The sequence below is a fragment of the Malurus melanocephalus genome, unplaced genomic scaffold (genome assembly GCF_030028575.1).
Source record: "Malurus melanocephalus ecotype Western Australia unplaced genomic scaffold, MMel_1.1 scaffold_229, whole genome shotgun sequence".
Classification (NCBI taxonomy): domain Eukaryota; kingdom Metazoa; phylum Chordata; class Aves; order Passeriformes; family Maluridae; genus Malurus; species Malurus melanocephalus.
Window position 1 is genome coordinate 702836 of NW_026623461.1, and position 15913 is coordinate 718748.

The 15913-nt window shown below is 35.7% G+C and overlaps 1 protein-coding gene across 3 annotated transcripts in view; it reads left to right on the top strand.

The window, feature by feature from the left end:
- Positions 1-15913, top strand: part of NDFIP2 (Nedd4 family interacting protein 2) — a 44615-nt gene that overhangs the window by 17410 nt on the left and 11292 nt on the right. For 2 of the 3 annotated variants that reach the window (XM_057374575.1, XM_057374574.1), the window contains exons 2-5: positions 683-839; positions 2280-2407; positions 6147-6206; positions 9290-9377. In XM_057374575.1, the coding sequence (XP_057230558.1) occupies positions 683-839; positions 2280-2407; positions 6147-6206; positions 9290-9377 (433 nt within the window). The remainder of the gene's footprint in view (positions 1-682; positions 840-2279; positions 2408-6146; positions 6207-9289; positions 9378-15913) is intronic. The other variant, XM_057374576.1, reaches the window with a different exon arrangement.

The following is a 15913-nucleotide window of genomic DNA, read 5'->3' on the forward strand; positions in this document are numbered from 1 at the left end:
CTGAATTCCACGGTTTTGATCGACATTCTTGCTTATCCAAATTYTTATATCTGTATATGCTTTATTGGACATGTCTTGTTAAAACTACATATTAATCAAGCAAAAAAATCAACCAGCAACTTGAAGTTTTGTAAGGAAAGGATTGTTTCCAGAGTGTAAAGAAAAGCAGAATATTTTGAAGTCTTAGAATTTGCATGGAGAAACTCTTTGAAAAGATGCAAGAGAATGAAAGCCTCACCTACAGAAGYAGAAATCTATCTTAATCTTTCTTCTTCTAGATCAATACAGTAAATGATAGCATTTCTCACCTGATGTGTTTTAGAATAGGTTAATACATTTTATGACTGTATATAAGAASAAAAATGGAATAGTGTTAAAATATTCATGTAATAGTATTTTCCTATATAGCAAATATTGAAAACTCCAGATTAAGACTCTCTGAACATCACTGAGGAGAAGAAAACCATTTCTGGAAAAAAAAAAAAAAAGGAAAGCAGTTAAGATAATCTTTAGCTAATTGCTGAAAAGAATTTAGCTGGACTACTTCAAGTGGTCACATGCTGTTTCGTAAATCATTTGTTGATCAGAGTAATCTTGTCTCTTTATGAACATGTCTCTTCAAGTATTAGGTTGTCATGTCCCCTGAATACCTCTGAAATGTGTGTGTTTTTTTTCTCCTAAGCTTCACAATGAGGATGATCCTCCAGAGTCTTCAGCTGCTGCGCAGCCTTCCACGTCTACAGAGACTCCGCAGCCCCCGCAGCCAGCAGCCTTACCTGAGGCAGATACTTCCCCTCCACCATACTGTAGCATAGCTGTGGAAGCAGCTGCAACCTCAGGTATGTTTCTCACRTAACAGCTTGTCCGGGAAGAGTGTGTATGAATCAGCACTCTGTTCAAGGTGGTCTGATGCTGCATTATTTTTTTTTCCCATGTGCACAATTGCAGTGAAGAGCACTCCTTTCATGTGCAGCCCTTTGGTTTGTTCAGAAGGAGCACATTTGTAAATTACACTGAATGTTCCAAATTGCTAGACTAAATGGATGTTAATTAATTAGTTTAATAAGTTTTATTTAAGTCTGCTTGTAGTTAATTTCCACATTTAATCTACATCTTTGAGTAGTGCTCCATTATTAGAMCTCATTAGCAATTTTCATTGCCTCTTTATGAAAAAAACCCTCAGACATTTTAAGTGTGTGACGTGATTTGGTGAAAATATTGCCATGAAAAGGTTAATTTTGCTTTAAAGACTCTTGATAAAACTTCTCATGGAAAGTGAGTAATGGGTCTCTACATCCATTTATTYGCTGCTCCCTTTTTTAGGATATTGTCACTTTTCTTGGGGATATGGGAAACTTAACAGCAGGCATCATCCAAGTTCCTGTTTAAGTAAAGCTGCACAGATTTGTGTCTCCCTTGTGCCAAATAAATATTTTAGAAGTAACTGCCAAGCTAATTTTTTTCATGTTGGTTAAAAGAACAGTTTCCTGTCCCTGTTGGTTGAGACAGTGTTTGCAAGTATAATGCAGAGCTGTGCGGAATTATCCCTATATATAACATCCTTGTGTTGGTGTGCTATCAAATCTGTTGACCACATGACCTGTGCTGACAAATCTTTACCACGTAAGCAGCCTCGTAATTACCTACTGCTGGCTGTAGGAGGAAGCTCAAGGTGTATTTTAAGTACTTTTGATTAATGTTTTTAATAATTCTATTCTATGTGGTGATGGTTTACTGTTACAACACAGAAGAATRAAGTCTGTGGTCCATTTTGATGGAAGAAACACTTTGAAAAGAATGTGTTGAAATTGAAATGTTGGAAAGATGGTTTTCAGAGAGCAACTGGAGTTGACAACAAGGCCACTRATAAGAGTATAACATGACTATTACTGTTCTGAAGTGACAGATTGATATTGATTCTTAAAAGCTTTTTTTCCACAAGTATTTTGTGTGTGTGTTTTGTATGATTGGATTAAAAGCATTTAATTGGAATGCCTAGGGRTACAACGAAACAAATATGATTTTTTTGTTCATAAATATGTTGAGTCTTTGCCAGCATCTAGGTTAAGGCTTCTGCCTTGGGTAGCAGCTATAAGTAGCATCAAGCTGTTAGAAGTTTTTCTTTTAAAAATATTTTTAAGAACTTAAAATGCAAATACCCTCAGTTTCAACTTCTGTAAAAAAATATACTTTCAAGGTAAATAATTATATGCACATAAAAGTTAATATTCTTGACAATTTTCTGGTTTAAAAATAAATAACTTCTTTATTTTGAACAGAGACACAGAATGAATTTTATCCTGTACCACCTCCATACAGCGTAGCTACCTCTCTTCCTACCTACGATGAAGCAGAGAAGGCCAAGGCTGCCGCAATGGCAGCGGCTGCAGCTGAAGTTGCCCAGAGAGTAAGTGATAGAGTTATGCTGTATTTTGATTTTGTGAAATGTGTTAGTCTAATTATTTATAACAATCAGGCCTGTATTATGACCCATTGCTATAATAATGGTGTGCTGATGATTTAAATATTTTGGATGTTTAGGTTTATATAGATAGTGTAAGTTGGTTGTAAAATACTGTGAAAAGCAATAATATTCATTCTTTTGAGCAATATAGCTGCTGTATAAACAGCTTTAAAAGCCAAATTTTGCCATGTTTTAATAGTTTATCCTGTATTTAGTCAACTTTATTAGATATCCCATACTAATATTACTTTGTAGAGTTATTGCTGATAATTTAGTGTTTTAGATGATAAAAACAAGATAATTACCAAAGACCTTTAGAAAGGAAGGGAGAATTCCAGTGGTCTGAGAGGGTCATGGCCCCAAATCACGTTTGCCCTATTTAAAAGGAAAGGTTCCTGTTGTTTGATCTAGGGAAACTTAAATACTGTGGTTCAAAGAAATATTCCAAGTACTTTAAAAAAAAAGCACCTACATGAATTGTGGTGGACAGTAAATAGGCATATATTCAGTGTTTATTGTTTTGTAAGAATTAATCTTGTGAGAATACAGTCTTCAAATAGAAATTTGAGGTTTGCAGTTAGTGATAAGTGTTAGTTTTGTAAGCAAGTTTCTTCTTTCATCTCAAGTACAGGAATGCGGAAATTCTGCTGCTTGGTAGTATTGAACATAATATACTATACCCAAAAAAAGGCTTCTAGTGCTTTCACTAAAAATCTCCTCCTTGAGATCAAATGTAATTACATTTGATATATATTTAAAGTCTTACTGGCTGCAGTGTGCTTGTGACTGGGAAAAAAATCTCTGCTCACCCAACTGGAGGCAGGTCCTTCCTTGACTGCTACACAACACTGACAGTGCACAACACTCATTTTAAGGTATGCACAGCTAAAGCTGAAGTGGATTTGTGTAACATCACAAGTGAAGGTGTCACACAAATTAGTTGGACTGAGTGCTGTAGGAAACCACAGACATTTGAATGGTTACGTGAGGGGATGGTCTGCWTTGTAATGTTTTATCTGCTCTAGCAGGAGCATGGATTCTTTGTATCCTGTCCTTACTGCTTGTCACATAAGTAAAACTTTTGCTGAAATACTGGTCTGAATGAAACCTTTATTCTGAAATTACAAACTTGGAACATTAACAACCCAAACCCTAACTTTCAGAGTACCTCTGATGCTGCAAAGGATATGCAGCTCTCGCAAGATTCTGGGTTTAATGTCGTACATCTAGAACCTTATGAAGTGCAAATTTCAGACATACAGGCATTCTCCCTTGACAGCTAGCAAATTTCAAGARTAAAGCTAAGCAAAACAAACAAAACCCCAAAGCAAGAAGATTTTTTTGTCTTGTCATTTTAAGCTTTTATTTACTGTTTCTTACAAGTTTAGGTCTCTGACAGAAACATCTTTTGGCATTCCTCAGACAGTATGCCTGGTTTTGGTCAAACCAGAAATCAACAAATCTCCTCAGTTGATACATATATCTTTAAATTTTGTAAATTCATGGAGATAGTCTTGCAAAAGTTTAGGCTGCTCAAAGCTCTGAAGGTACGGGACTTAGATGTGCTGTTCCCAGAGAACATTCTCAGATGTTCTGTATCAGAGTAGAATTACAGAACTGAAAGCAGATACACCTTATGGCTGCTCTTGACTGTTTTTKCTGAAAATATTAGACCTGAGAAAAAGTAATTGCTGTTTTGCCCTGAAGCAGTTTTATTATTCTTAACCTTCAGTTAGAAGAGAACGGGAAAGCTGCTAGATTCAGCTGTCTTTAGTAGTGGTTGGAGGGAACAAGGACAATGGCTGAGCCTCTGAACCTTGCATGGCTTCTCTTGTGGGAAGAGAAGTCTGGTTTTGGTTGAGCAAGGAGGTAACTGGGTCTGGTAGGTATCAGAGAGGATGGGTCTAAGTCAATATAAGAAAAGGCAAGGATGGATGGAGAGCAATGGTATGGACAGAGTAGAAGGACTTCAATGAGAAACAGAAAGGGAAAATATAAACTGGGGTTGGTGAAGAATGGAACCTAAGTGGGGACAAAATAGTACTGGGAAAGGAGCTGAAGCTGTTGTATGACAAAAGAGCAGGGAGGGAAAAGGAATCTGGAGTTAGGAGGCAAGAGAGTGTCGATGCAGTGATGAAGTGAGAAACTTTTTCTGTCTGCTTTGCTAGAACATACAGGAGAACTTGACATTCAAGAACTATGTGCTGACACAAGAATTCCATTTTTTATGAAAAATCAGTAGGAACACGCTATCCTTTCCCCAAAGCAGAGATTGACTAAAAAGTTCTAGAGTTATGGCAGTTCTAAGTATCAAAACTCTACACAGTGTGTCTGAAGGTCACATTCTTGCTGACTGCTGTAGAGCTCAAGTTTGGCAGTAATTATTCTCAGTTTGCTTCTGTGTTTTTTTGTTCTTTTTTTTTTTTTTTTTTAATTTAAGCAAATGCATGCACATTCACAAGCTGTATTAGAGAAACAGTGTTAAGGTTGCCAAATTGGGATTTGGGGAAAAAGTAAGAAATGCTGGAACTGGGTTTCAGTTTTGCAGATGATACTAAAATAATGTGCCAGTGCAGTTTTAATTACTGCCATTTTAATTATCTTACCATGTGATASTGTCACAAAATCCCTACCTTATTTAATACCTCTGGACTTCTTCTGAGATGGACTAAGACTTTGTAGTAAGACTCTTAATGTGGCAGATGGCTGGAATAAGAAAGAAAGGTTTTGTTACATTTGGAGTGGTGGTTTGCARTCTATAGGGGAAAGATTTATCTCTTAATATACCCATGGAAGAACAGATAAGTAATTATATAACAGTAGTTCAAAGTTTAATTGTTTTTCTCACTTTCCCAAGTGACAGCTGCAGACATTGTCTGACTTGCATGTTGCACACTTTGCATAACATAGACAAATGATGCAACATAGATTTTTCAGTTTTTATATTCAGCCTATGAAATTAGTGCTCTTACAAATATGAACTCTGCTGTGTTCTATGTTTCTGGTTTCTTCTTTGTAAGCTGAGGATATATTATATGGATATATGTATAGGATATATATTATATATTATGCCTCTTTACTGCAATAATGTGAATAGCTGGTAAAAGTTAAATGTTACCTTGAGTGATGTGTAAACTGATAATTTTCATGGTATACTCCTAAGTGTGCAGTGAAGGAGGTTACAAATCTACTCATTAAGGAAAAGAGAGGAAAATGACATGAAAGGGCAGCACATTTAATAAGCATCTTTTGTATTTTTTCCCCCAAAKCATGTAGGGCTCTTAAAAAAAGATCTCTAATGTGATCGTATTAAATACTTCATTACAGGCCCTGTATTAACAGATAATATGAACTATCTAAACTTCACATTTGTTGAAACTTCCAGTAGTTTTACAATTCTTGGTGTAGCTTGTCTTACAGGAATAGATTGTGTATAAACATGTATTCCTTTCAAATGCTCCCAGATATCTCATTGTATCAAAGAAATTGTACCAGCCCTGTGTCATCAGCAGTGATAGCATTAGTTATCCTGGCTTTTTCTTTTCAAATTCTCGAGGTCAGTTTAAATGGGCAAAAATATTGCTAACAGTTTAATAACTTGTTTGTATGTTGCAAAGAATGGCTTTTACTTAATGCTTTTCAGTTGCATTTGTCTTATGTTTTTCTGTTTTTACATGCTTAGCACGCCCAGTTTAGGGAATCTAGGAGTCTGTTTGATGAAATATTCCTCAGTCGTCCAGAGGTATGGTATAGTTCTCTCTAGTTTAGATTTTGCTGTGAATTTTCTTGCTGGCAAACAAATGCTTCTGGGGTTAATTGTACCTTTTCCCCTATCAATTTCTTCATATTGGTTTGTATGCTGAAGGTAACATTTATGGGGTTTATTAAGTAATTTAACCCTTTCCTCAGAAGTTTTTCTCTGTAAACACTGCATTGGGAAGAGTTGTATCAGTTTAGTGGTTCTTTACTTGATTAAAGGTGATTGTCTCACTATATGCCATGCTAGATTTCAGTCTGATAAAAAGATAAATATTGAGGAGAAAAAATAGTCTTCCTCTTGCAGAATACTACAGAGAGCACTGTAGTTTTTGGCGAGTTAATAGATTCAACTTCAATAGATGCTGGGTGCCATTTGATGTTCCTTTGCTTAGAGAAATTACTCTGTATGACATGCCATTTATGTTGATAATATAATTTGCCAATTAGATTTCTGTGGTCATAGGAGCAATAAGTTTTCTRTTCCTACAGATGTCAGCTTATTTAGAAAGCAAGAAATGCTGTCTGTCTTCCTTAACTTTGCTAAATTTGTCAAGAATCAATGAGATACTGAAACAGTGTTACATATCTTACAGATTTGTGTGTGTTGTATTACAATCTTCTCATTAAAAAGAAAAATATATTTTTAAAAATAAAATACACAATATAAAGATAGAAAAAATATAATAAAATACACAATCTCATTGAAAAAAGGTCACTAACAGAAGTATTTTATAAAAATGTTTAACTCTTGGCATCAGCATAGAGGACAGTTGTTCTTCATTGCCCTGTTTCATTCCTCAGTGCATGGTTACGAACAATTATATTTTGAAGACTAGGGCAGTTGACTACATCAAATGAGAGCCCTGAAAGACAGCCAGTAATAGTGGGGCTTGAGCAGCGGTCAGTTAGTGTTTTCTCTTGCAGGTCTGCTCATAAAACTGCATAATCCTAAATGATGTAGATGTAGGCTGAATGTGATTTAAACATGGCAAATTATTTAATTTTTTAAATATTCTCATAATTTTTCTATGCCAGTTTTTGGAGACAGTAAAGAGAACTCAGTTTCATCTTCCTTTTTGACATTGAGTGTGATAAATTACTACTTGTTCACGCTTAACATAACAGTCCTTCTTGCAAATGTCTGCTCTCATGTTCCTGAGTTCTGTTTATTGACCTGTATTTCTCACCTGTGTAAGCCTCAGAGAAGCTTCTGCTAAATTTGTTACAGCTGTTGAGCAGAATTTTCTTTTTTCTGAGGCAACTTTTGCATGGAGCATAATCCACTAATAGTTTTGGAAATGCCAGTGTGAAGTACAGTACTTAGTTGACAGTTTAAAAAAAAGTCCAAGAATTATRTAGGGGGTTTTGTAGACCTTGTGAAAGTAAAATTGAAGATACCTTTTTTTTGTCCAGACTTGAAAAAGGAACTTTTATGGCATGCATTTCAGAGATAAACACATTCAAATGCAGCTCTTAGTTTAGTGCCTTTTCAGCCTTTCCTATCCTTCCATTCCCCTCCTCTCCATCAGTCTTGTAGCTGCAGCAAAGTTGAGCTAAATACATGAATGCTTTCTTAATCACTTAAGATGACTATTAAGGGATACCTGACATTATGTGGAGTTGAATTATAGTCCCTTAAGATTGTTGTTTAGCTGGCTTTTTGTGCATCCCTTGGAATTGTCTGTGTGAATAGCAGTGTTTTTAAAGTAAGTTATCTGATACAGTGTCTTGGTTAATTAATCTGAAATACAGAGCACAGCTGGAATTTCATGGCCATGTTATTAAGGGTGAAGCTGACTGCTATGAGTTGATACAGCAGTCGTTTGAGCACATTTTTGACCTAATTGCCATAGCCTGTTAATTATTTTGCTCTGTTGACAAAGGGGAACATGAATCACATGACAGAGCTTTAGGTCACTGTACTTGGTTAATGCCCTTTTAGTCATAAACATTATTTCTGCAGTAAGTGCTTGTGGATCAAACAGCCAAGTAAATTTCACTTGAACGGATCTCCRTTGATTTCATTTGATTTTATAGGTAATTTCTTACGACAGTTCTAATACATTGTGTTAATAGCAAMAATTAGGAATGTTACCTATGCTTCTGTTTAGACCATATTACTGCTGCTACTGACAACACTATTTAAMTTATGTCATCCTCCATTGTTTGATGTTACTCATTTAAGTATAAAAATGGTGTTTAATTTGTCTTCGTTTTCATCAGACTCTTTAGGAAGTGCTGGTCATTATGAAACCTTTTGTGCTTGCCAGATACTGTTAGAGCAACATTTCACCTGTCCATAGAACTGCATATRTAGTATCTGTCAAGTTTTGTTGAAAATTGAGTACTGAGAAACAAAAGAACTCTCACTTTGAGTGTTTTAAGGTTCAGCATTTTGACACAATGGGAAAAATCTTTAGATCATTTTGACTGACATCTCTTTTTGCTTTTGTTTAACTTCAAGTACTGTGCTTTTTGAGTTTGGAAGCCTTTTAGACACTTTTAACGTGCTCGCGCCCTCTAGTGACCCTGGAGGTGTTCTGTGCCTTTCTTATGTTTTGCTATGGGATATAAAATTGGTTAGTGCAGTSCTGTTGCATCAACAATTGATTTTAAGATACTAACCTTGTTCTAGAACTTTTATTTTATATTTAGGGAAGCATTACAAGACCTTTCCAGCTGGAAAAGTATAAAGCATACTATGACTTTTCAAAAAAAGATTTAATAATTTGGCTACATACAAAGATCGTTACAGTAAAAAAAAGAGATTTATGTTGATTTTGATTGTCAAAGTACTAATTGAAATAATTTTAGCTTCATTTTAGATGAATAGACAGTATGTATATATTTTTTACAGAAACTTCTGCAGAAAATTTGGGCTCTGTCAATATAAGCAACAAATGAGACTTGTTTTAGAGTTTTAAATAATTTTTTWAAATCTTCCTTGATGTGGACATGTTAGAGAAATGTCAATTTTCTTCTAGCTTTAGAAACATGATARATACTTTATCCTATAGATAGCTATTCTAAAGTTTTCACCAAATTAACACTAACCTGTAAATCCAGGAAGAAGAGTATCCRCCACGGGATGATTTCAGTGATGCAGATCAGCTTAGAGTGGGCAATGATGGCATCTTCATGTTGGCATTTTTCAGTAAGTTATCTTGTATCCCAGACCTACTGAGGTACCTTTTTCCTGTGGAATATAAAAAAGAGATGTGGTAAACTGCATTAATGTACTGTAATGAACAGATTTTTCTGCCTGTGAAAAGATATAAACACTTCCTGTTCCAGATACAGCAAATACATTGTTTTCTTTTTGTGTGGCTRTCTGTCACAGATAAGGGGATAAAGCAAAATCATAGTAAATGCTTGAAGGTCTAGCACTGGAAATTCTGTCATCTTCTAGTTGGACCACCAACTTGAATTAAAGGCCAGATCATGGGAATCTGGCAATTGATTTTTAACTAGAAAAGAACTGAGAAAGGTGATGTACTGTATAAAAGTTGCTATGTTAGTGTAGTGAATAAAATAGCTGTGGTTGGATTTTTGGAACAAATTGAACCGTACTTATTTTCAGGTTGAACTAACCACTGTCATATAAAAATGCATTGTCTTCAGGTAACCTCTGATTGCTACCAGCCCTCCTGTGGCTCGTCACATACTGTGTGCACACTGTGCATGCCTTGTAACTTGTGTACTGCATTAAGCAAAGCTAGATTTAACAACTAGAAACTGTTTTCTAYAAGGAAGCTCTGTTAGTTTTACCAATTGCTTATTTCTTTCTAATTTCTGAGGATTTTTTCCTGCTCTGAAATAAATGTGTTTGGCAGCCTGGATGGAAGTTTGGTGTTGGKGATATATCTGTTCTGCGGAGAATTCATCAGGTTTAAAGCTGAGTGATTATCCACTGAAATCTCCATTATGTTTTTTAACCTATGTTTCATAGTAGTTCTTTCTTCTGTAATCTTTTTTTTTCAATCTCTTTAACTGTTACAGATGCAGGTTACTATGATTTCACAGAAGCTTTTTTTCATGTTGATGTATGATATACTGGGGCAGTGTGGTGTTTGCATCTTGCAATAAAAACGTGTATCTGCCTTGCACAGCAAATCTATAAAGACRTTTATAGAGTAGCAAAGTGAGTTTTGTAGTCTGCCCTTGTTCTGTAGGTGGGGCATAGAAAGAGTGTATTCTTGGGGGCAAAGGCATGTGTGACTTCATTTTTGTTTTTTCCTTTGTTTTCCTCACCTTTTCCTATGTGCTATAACTTTTTGTTTTTAATCTCATTAGRTCCTTTATTGTGTGAACTTGTTCTGACTTTTCAGTTGTGGTTCAGGCCTTCGTTAGCACTGCTCTTAGAGGTCAAAGAGATTGTTGGCTTTAATATGTCTAAAGTCCTGAAACTCACAATTGTCGTGAATTGCATTCTCAGAGCCTGGTGTCCACCTTCAAGAGTACAGGTGTTTACTAGGATAAACTGGCAACTTTCTCATTTTTTCAACATTATTTATATATGAGTCTGGCTGCACAGAACAGTACTTTACATTGGACAAAAATACTCTGTAGATCATAATTTTTCTYGATTGTTCTGAGACTTTTATTGCAGACTTTGCTTGCCTGTGAAGGAAATGCATAAAATGAGTGATTATACATTGTAAGATATTTGTGCAAGTGTATTTTTAATTGGGATCTGTTGGCTCTTATGGATACTGGTTACATAGGGAAATTGATGAAGTTTACTTGTTGTTTGTGCTCATAGTATGAGGAGCCACAAAAGCACAGTCATAGATAGTAAYAGACCAGTAATGTTAATTTTTAGTTATTTTCATTAGGAAATAGAATTAAATGAAAAAGGAGCTTAACACAATGAGGGTATATGGTAAATAGTGGGTGGTGTATTCATGTTCATCCAATAAGGAGAAAAGTCTCCGTAAGGTTGATGTATGCAGATTTAAGAGCAATAATAAAATGAAATTTACAGTAAGACTGTCTTTTGGGTTTTTTTTTTCCAGGGAAGGATGTATTTAAACGCTGCAAGTAGAGGTGGCAGAAAGCCTCAAATAAGTTCACCTGCATAGTTAAAATGTAGGAGAAATGTATCAGGAACTGTTCTCTAGTGAGGGGATCGTGARCAAATGGCTTGTTCCAGATGTGCTCACCCACCTCTTCCCCTGACTGTCAAGTACAGCGTTGGAAGATCTTGGGGATGGAAGTGGAGGCAGATAGATTTRTTTTAAGTATAACAGTAAGTTAGCATTCTTTACTTGCATTTTATTCAAGTGAAGTATAGTAAAAAAAAACTTTTTACCGAGCTTGCCTGCGTTTTGCAGTCGCTTAGTGATATGTAGCCACCATCTAGTGGTAGCCGCCCATGTTGCATGAAATTGCTGTCTGGAGGCCATCTAGTGGCCAGATCTATTTGTTGGGGGGTTTTGATTGCTTTAGGAGCCTTATGCATGCCAGTTACAGATCTTTTTCCCATCTAAGCTATAAAGTGTTGTTCTGTTTAGCAGAACTGAACAGAATGAAACAATACATACTGAAAAATAGAAGTCCTTTGCATGAGGAGGTGGGCTTTTTTGCTTGATGCAGAAACTTGGTGAAAGAATTGGAAAACAACCTATTGTATTTCTAATATACGGTAAAATCATGTTTCAAGACACTGGTGGTGTTCTTGAAGTCTGTGATTATGTTGGTGAGCTAAGAGTCTGCAGTCTAATGGTCAGGGCTGGTGTCTGCAGCTTCTTGTTTTGAGGGAAATGAATATGTATCTGAATATATTAATTTTGCTATGAATGCAAAATGGAAAAAATGCTATCAGACCACTTCATGGTTTTTTTTCTATTATGTGTTAAGTCAGCTGTGCCTTATACAGAATAATAGAAATTTTTCAGAATGCATGAGGAAGTTATTGGTAAGTGAGTTTCTCAGAGTATTTTTTTTGTATGCACAATAAAAGGGAGGAATTTCTGAGCTGTTTCTTTCCCAATTGTAATTGTGATAGGGCAAGAGACTGTCATCACCAAAGGGTTTGGTTTTCATCTGCTTGTAGTGGAAGTCTTTTTTGGGGGTTTCTTTTGGGCTGAAGTTGGAAGGCAGGATTGTAGCATGAGCACAGGATGRGCAAAACTTCCTGGTGTATGCTTCCTGAGGGGTGGTAAGTATGGTTGAATTTTCCATGGAGGATAAAGTTAGGAAACCTGACTTTTGTGTGTCTGCATCACAAATGTTATGCAGATTTCCCTTAGTCATGCAAGCTGAGGAGAAGTCACTTCATTAAAATTTTAAATGTTGGAAGGYGATAGAGGAACTTTTTTGAGTGCTTATTTCTCTGGTTATTAGGGGAGACTGACTCCATACGCAATCACCGTTTTTCTTACTGCAGAAACAATTTGATTTGCATARTTTTTCTATATTTGTTGGATATAATATGAAACAATTGGAATGAGGAAGTGTTTAGTTGGGTAATAAGAAAAACTTAGCAACACGGGTAATGAAGAAGTGGGAATAAATTGCCAAGGAATATTTCTGAACATTAGTGACTAAGAAAAAAAATTGTTCTTATTCTGTGGAAGCTGATAGCCAATACTTTTGGTGATCATCATSAGTATAAAGGTGAACCCTCAGGATGCAGCAAAGACATTTTCCAGTTAAAGAATGGAAGAAATTCTATTCAGGAAGAACAATTTCTAGTGGTGCGTGAAGATCTGGAGAGGGTTAGTTATTGTGGTGTGCTTAGAAAGTCTAGGCCAGGTATAAAGCATTAAGCTCTTTGGTGTTTGCTATATATTAAAATAGTAAATAAATGAGCAAACAAATTGTGGAATAATGGCTATAACTAAGCATAGTTGCTTTTTGTTATGTAGTTGCTATTATAATCTCATTACAGGCTTGAGCCATAGCTACAATTTAGGATCAACATAAGTCTTCAGATCAGTTTTCCTGGCTTCTTTTCATGATACTGAATATAAAATGAAATTATTAATGTGTAGCTATAGAAACCTAAGTAAAAAAGATCAGCAGGTGAAGTGCTAGAGCAGCTGTGGGAAAAAAATGATGTAGTGTGCTTGTTGTTATAGTTTCTGACGGATTTCAATATGTACAACTCAGAAGTCTTGTACTTTGTGTTTTGGCTGGGATTATTTTACTGAAAACATTAAGGAGAAATACAGCATACATATAGGTGGTGCATTGGGTATCAAGAACAGTCTTTATTAAAAAATACCTTTAGTCCAACCCTTCTCCTCCCAAAAAACAATTTCTTGTGTTTCATTATGAGTTTTGTTGTCATGAGGAGATAATGCCAACGCTTATATTCTTTTTATGTGAATTACATGACTGTAGACTTACTCTCTCCTCTTGCCATCACCTCAGGAGTTATAAAATCCAAAACTCATACTTTTAGTAGTCRCATTTGTATAAATGGTGCTGGAGTATGAAAAGAAGATACTGAAATCACAATGCCAGTGCAGAGTGAGTTTCATCTAAATGTCTGAAATTTATTAAAGGAAAGTTGACAGTATTTGAAAGTTGGACTCAAGTAGGAATGTAATCACTTTTGGGATAGAAAACAATTCTTATTGCAGAGTGGTTTGATTTGCAGTGGGCATCTACAAGATGCACACAGAACCTGGCTGAGTGAAGAGAATGGGCGAGCTGAAGTTAAGAATTCTTTTTTAGTTAGAATCATGATGTGGTTGTAGCAGCTCATTAGACTTTTTTTTCCTCTCTTTTAGGAATGGCATTCCTTATGATAGCATGTATTAGTGTCACGGCAGGTACATTGTGTGGGAATGTCATGGAAGCTGATGCGGTGTGAAGGACGAGGTCATCTCATTAACAACTGAGCAGTGTCACATTTTACAAAGTGAGTGGATGCAGAAAAACAGGATAGCATTTGTTACAGGGAGGAACTTGTACGACTTAGTTGTCTCTAGTAGAGAAGGAAGTTGGTAAATTTAGAGAAACTAGTACATAGTTCCTTTTACTGGTCACTCCCCTCACCAATCTATTTTCTCCCTGATCATGATGAGAGAACTTTTGCTGCSGTTTCTCTGTGGCAACATAGGGATGAAAATCACAAACAACTTTCATTGCAATAAAGAGTTGAGACAGAAATTATACAGGAATTAACTGCAGTAACTCTTATCAGATGCAGTATAAACTGTAAAGCTCAGAGAACGTGCATGGCTGACAGAAAGAAGATACACATGGATGCACATGATGGAAAAAGATATACAGATAGGCAAATGAGGTTAATCTTGATGCAGAGAAAAAACAATTGGAAGGAATTGTAGTCTGTTCAGAAGCTGGCAGTGCATTTCTGAGGTCAATATTTTTTTTAACCAGAATGAGACAAGGAGAATGATTTTCAGAGTAGCAGTAGGATAAGGGATATGAGAGAAGTAATGGGAAAGATAGAAAACATGTAGACTTTATTTTTGCCCATCTTGAGTTTGTTAAAACGATGAAACATGAAGGCAGTGTTAGGAGAATCTCCCTAATACATTGCTTGAGTTTTAGAGAGGTGGAAGTAACATATTCCTTATGCTGCTCAAGACACAGATTTTTTATTAGGTCCTCATTGTACAAGTTTTCTAGCAAATGGTTACAGATAAAAACTTTAATAATGAGGCTCTTCTGTAGGTACCTCAGTTTTATTGGGAGTGTGTGAACTTGCATAGTTTACAGCTTTTATAAGGTTTATATCTTTTCTGCTTACATTAGCTACTCATGTAACTTGATGCAGCAGACTGATTAAAGACAAAAAACCCCTTGCAGTGATCAGGACTGGAACATGCTGCTGCCTTTACTTTCAAGAGCTGGGCAAATACCTTGATGTTAAATATCCATCAAATACTTACCCAGTGACTGTGGATTCTATATTGAATATTCCTTTAGTACAACTTGAAAGTATAATTGTTAGTTTTCATCTTTAATGATAAAAAGTAATTTTCCCCCCCTCGCGTATTTTTTATTAGGAAACTTCTGATTTTTATAAGGCATTTACTAATTACTTTTTTTTTTTTTAATACATATCTATTAAATTTGTGCATTTCCTGAGAATTCCTCTAGTCCACATAGACAATTACTGACGTATCTATCCTGTGTCCTTTTTACCACGTGTATCTTTGGAATCATAATCAAAGTCACAGGTTGGGTAATGGGGAGAAAGAGCAGTGTGTTCTTATGCTTAGACAGCATCAGAGAATGCATTGAGTAAGGGGCTTTTGAAATCTGTTACTGCTAAAAGATACTGAGTTTGGAGAGCTTGCTTAAAATAGGGAAATCAAAACAGTTTATCTAGCCTCTCTCAAATGTCAGTACTTTATCTGTGTCTTGGAAAGATAGGTAAATGTTAGGGTCCCAGGGTTGTTCTGTTGGGGTTTTTTTTAGGTTGGTTTTGGTTTTTTTTTTTCCCTCTGCATATGCCAGTTTGGATCAGCATCTGCTTAAAGTTGTGGGTTCTTTTTTTTGGGTTTTTTTTTTTTTTTAATTTTTTGGGGGTAATTTTAGATTAGTAATTTGTATAAAGGTAAGAATGCTTGTTGCCACCATATATTACCCATGTCTCTGACCAAAGCAAGATTTTTTTCTCACTTGTACTAAATGACTATGTTTATGTGGAGCCTTCCAAAACTTCTCTTGGAATTTCTTTGCAGTTCATGGACTTCCACTCCAGTTTTG